The sequence below is a fragment of the Palaemon carinicauda genome, chromosome 3, assembly GCF_036898095.1.
Source record: "Palaemon carinicauda isolate YSFRI2023 chromosome 3, ASM3689809v2, whole genome shotgun sequence".
NCBI classification, from domain to species: Eukaryota; Metazoa; Arthropoda; class Malacostraca; order Decapoda; family Palaemonidae; genus Palaemon; species Palaemon carinicauda.
Genome location: NC_090727.1, coordinates 70,912,191 through 70,914,182, shown reverse-complemented (window position 1 = coordinate 70,914,182; position 1,992 = coordinate 70,912,191). Strand labels below are relative to the sequence as shown.

The 1,992-nt window shown below is 48.7% G+C and overlaps 1 protein-coding gene across 1 annotated transcript; it reads right to left on the bottom strand.

Moving 5' to 3' along the window:
• Positions 1 to 451: 451 nt before the first annotated feature.
• Positions 452 to 1,588, bottom strand: LOC137632386 (uncharacterized). Its single transcript, XM_068364324.1, has 2 exons — positions 1,129 to 1,588; positions 452 to 1,029 (listed from the first exon to the last, which is right to left on the bottom strand). Exons 1-2 carry the CDS (start codon positions 1,586 to 1,588, stop codon positions 452 to 454), a joined length of 1,038 nt encoding a protein of 345 aa, XP_068220425.1.
• Between the last annotated feature and the right edge of the window lie 404 nt (positions 1,589 to 1,992).

Genomic DNA, 1,992 nt, shown 5'->3' with positions numbered 1-1,992 from the left:
AAACGATCGTTAATCCAACTATTTTCGCTCGCTAACACAATATCTCTCTCTCTCTCTCTCTCTCTCTCTCTCTCTCTCTCTCTCTCTCTCTCTCTCTCACACACAGGATTTGGCAAAAACAAAAAATGAAAATAAAGCAAAAATAAATCCTCCACACCAGAACCCTTTCTCGGCTTTGTAAACCTTTCTCGGCTTCATCTGCCGGAGCCGGCACCCTTTCTCAGCTTCGTAAACCTTTCTTGACTCCCCGTAAACCTTTCTCGACTTCATCTGCTGGAGTAGGAAACCTTTTTTGGCTCCGTAAACCTTTCTTGGCTTCATCTGCCAGAGCCGGAACCCTTTCTTGGCTCCGTAAACCTTTCTCGGCTTCATCTACCAGAGCCAGAACCCTTTCTCGGCTCCGTACACCTTTCTCGGCTTCATCTTCCGGAGCAGGAACCCTTTCTCGGCTTTATCTGCCGGAGCCAGAACCCTTACTCGGCTTCATCTGCCGGCGCCAGAACCCTTTCTCGGCTTCATCTGTCGGAGCCAGAACCCTTTCTCGGCTCCATAAACCTTTCTCGGCTTCATCTGTCGGAGCCAGAACCCTTTCTCGGTTCCGTAAACCTTTCTCGGCTTCATCTGTCGGAGCCAGAACCCTTTCTCGGCTCCGTAAACCTTTCTGGGCTCCATCTGCCGGAGCCGTAACCCTTTCTCGACTCCGTAAACCTTTCTCGGCTCCATCTGTCAGAACCAGAACCCTTTCTCGGCTCCGTAAACCTTTTTCAGCTTCATCTGCTGGAGCCAGAATACTTTCTCGGTTCCGTAAACCTATCCAGGCTTCATCTGACGGAGCCGGAACCCTTTCTCGGATCCGTAAACCTTTCTCAGCTTCATATGTCGTAGCCAGAACCCTTTCTCGGCCCCGTAAACCGTTCTCGGCTTCATCTGCCGGAGCCGGAACACTTTCTCGGCTCCGTAAACCTATCTCAGCTTCATCTGACGGAGCTGGACCCCTTTCTCGGATCCATAAACCTTTCTTGGCTTTATCTGCCGGAGCCGGAACCCTTTCTCGGCTTCATCTGCCGGAGCCGGATCCCTTTCTCGGCTCTGTATACCCTTCTTGGCTTCATCTGACGGGGCTGGAACCTTTCTCGGCTCTGTAAACCTTTCTCAGCTTCATGTGCCAGAGCTGGAACCCTTTTCGGCTCCGTAAACTTTCCTCGGATTCATCTGCCGGAGCTGGAACCCTTTCTCGGCTCCCTAAACATTTTTCGGCTTCATCTACTGGACCCAGAACCCTCTTTTGGCTCCGTAAAACTTTTTCAGCTTCATCTGCTGGAGCCAGAATACTTTCTCGGCTCCGTAAACCTTTCTCGGCTTCATCTGCTGGAGCCGCAACCCTTTCTCGGGTCCGTAAACATTTCTCGGCTTCATCTGCCGGAGCCGGAACCCTTTTTAAGGTATCTAGACCTTTCTCAGCTTCATCTGCTGGTGCCGGAGCCCTTTCTCGGCTCCATAAACCTTTTTCGGCTTTGTTAACCTTTCTCGGATTCATCTGCCGGAGCTGGAACCCTTTCTCGGCTCCGTAAGCCTTTCTCGGCTTCATCTGCCGGAGCCGGAACCCTTTCTCGGCTCCGTAAACCTTTCTCGGCTCCCTAAACGTTTCTCGGCTTCATCTACGGGAGCCGGAACCCTTTCTCGACTCCGTAATTCTTTCTCGGCTTCATTTGTTGCTGTCTCCTGATGCGAAAAAAGGTCTTGTAGTAACGTCAGAACGTGGCTGATTTGCTCATAGAAATGAAAACATAAATGGAATTTTTTTTACATTCTGTTGTTGAAAACATATTCCTTTTCATGTCTCAGTGAAGAAGAAATCGGCATTAGACAGAAGGAATGATTGTAACAATAGAAAAATATATGTGTTGTTTCTGTGCTTATGGAAAGAGTGAAAAGAATTATTTTTTATTATTTTTCTTATCTGTTTTTGAAAAGAAATGGTGATATACAAAG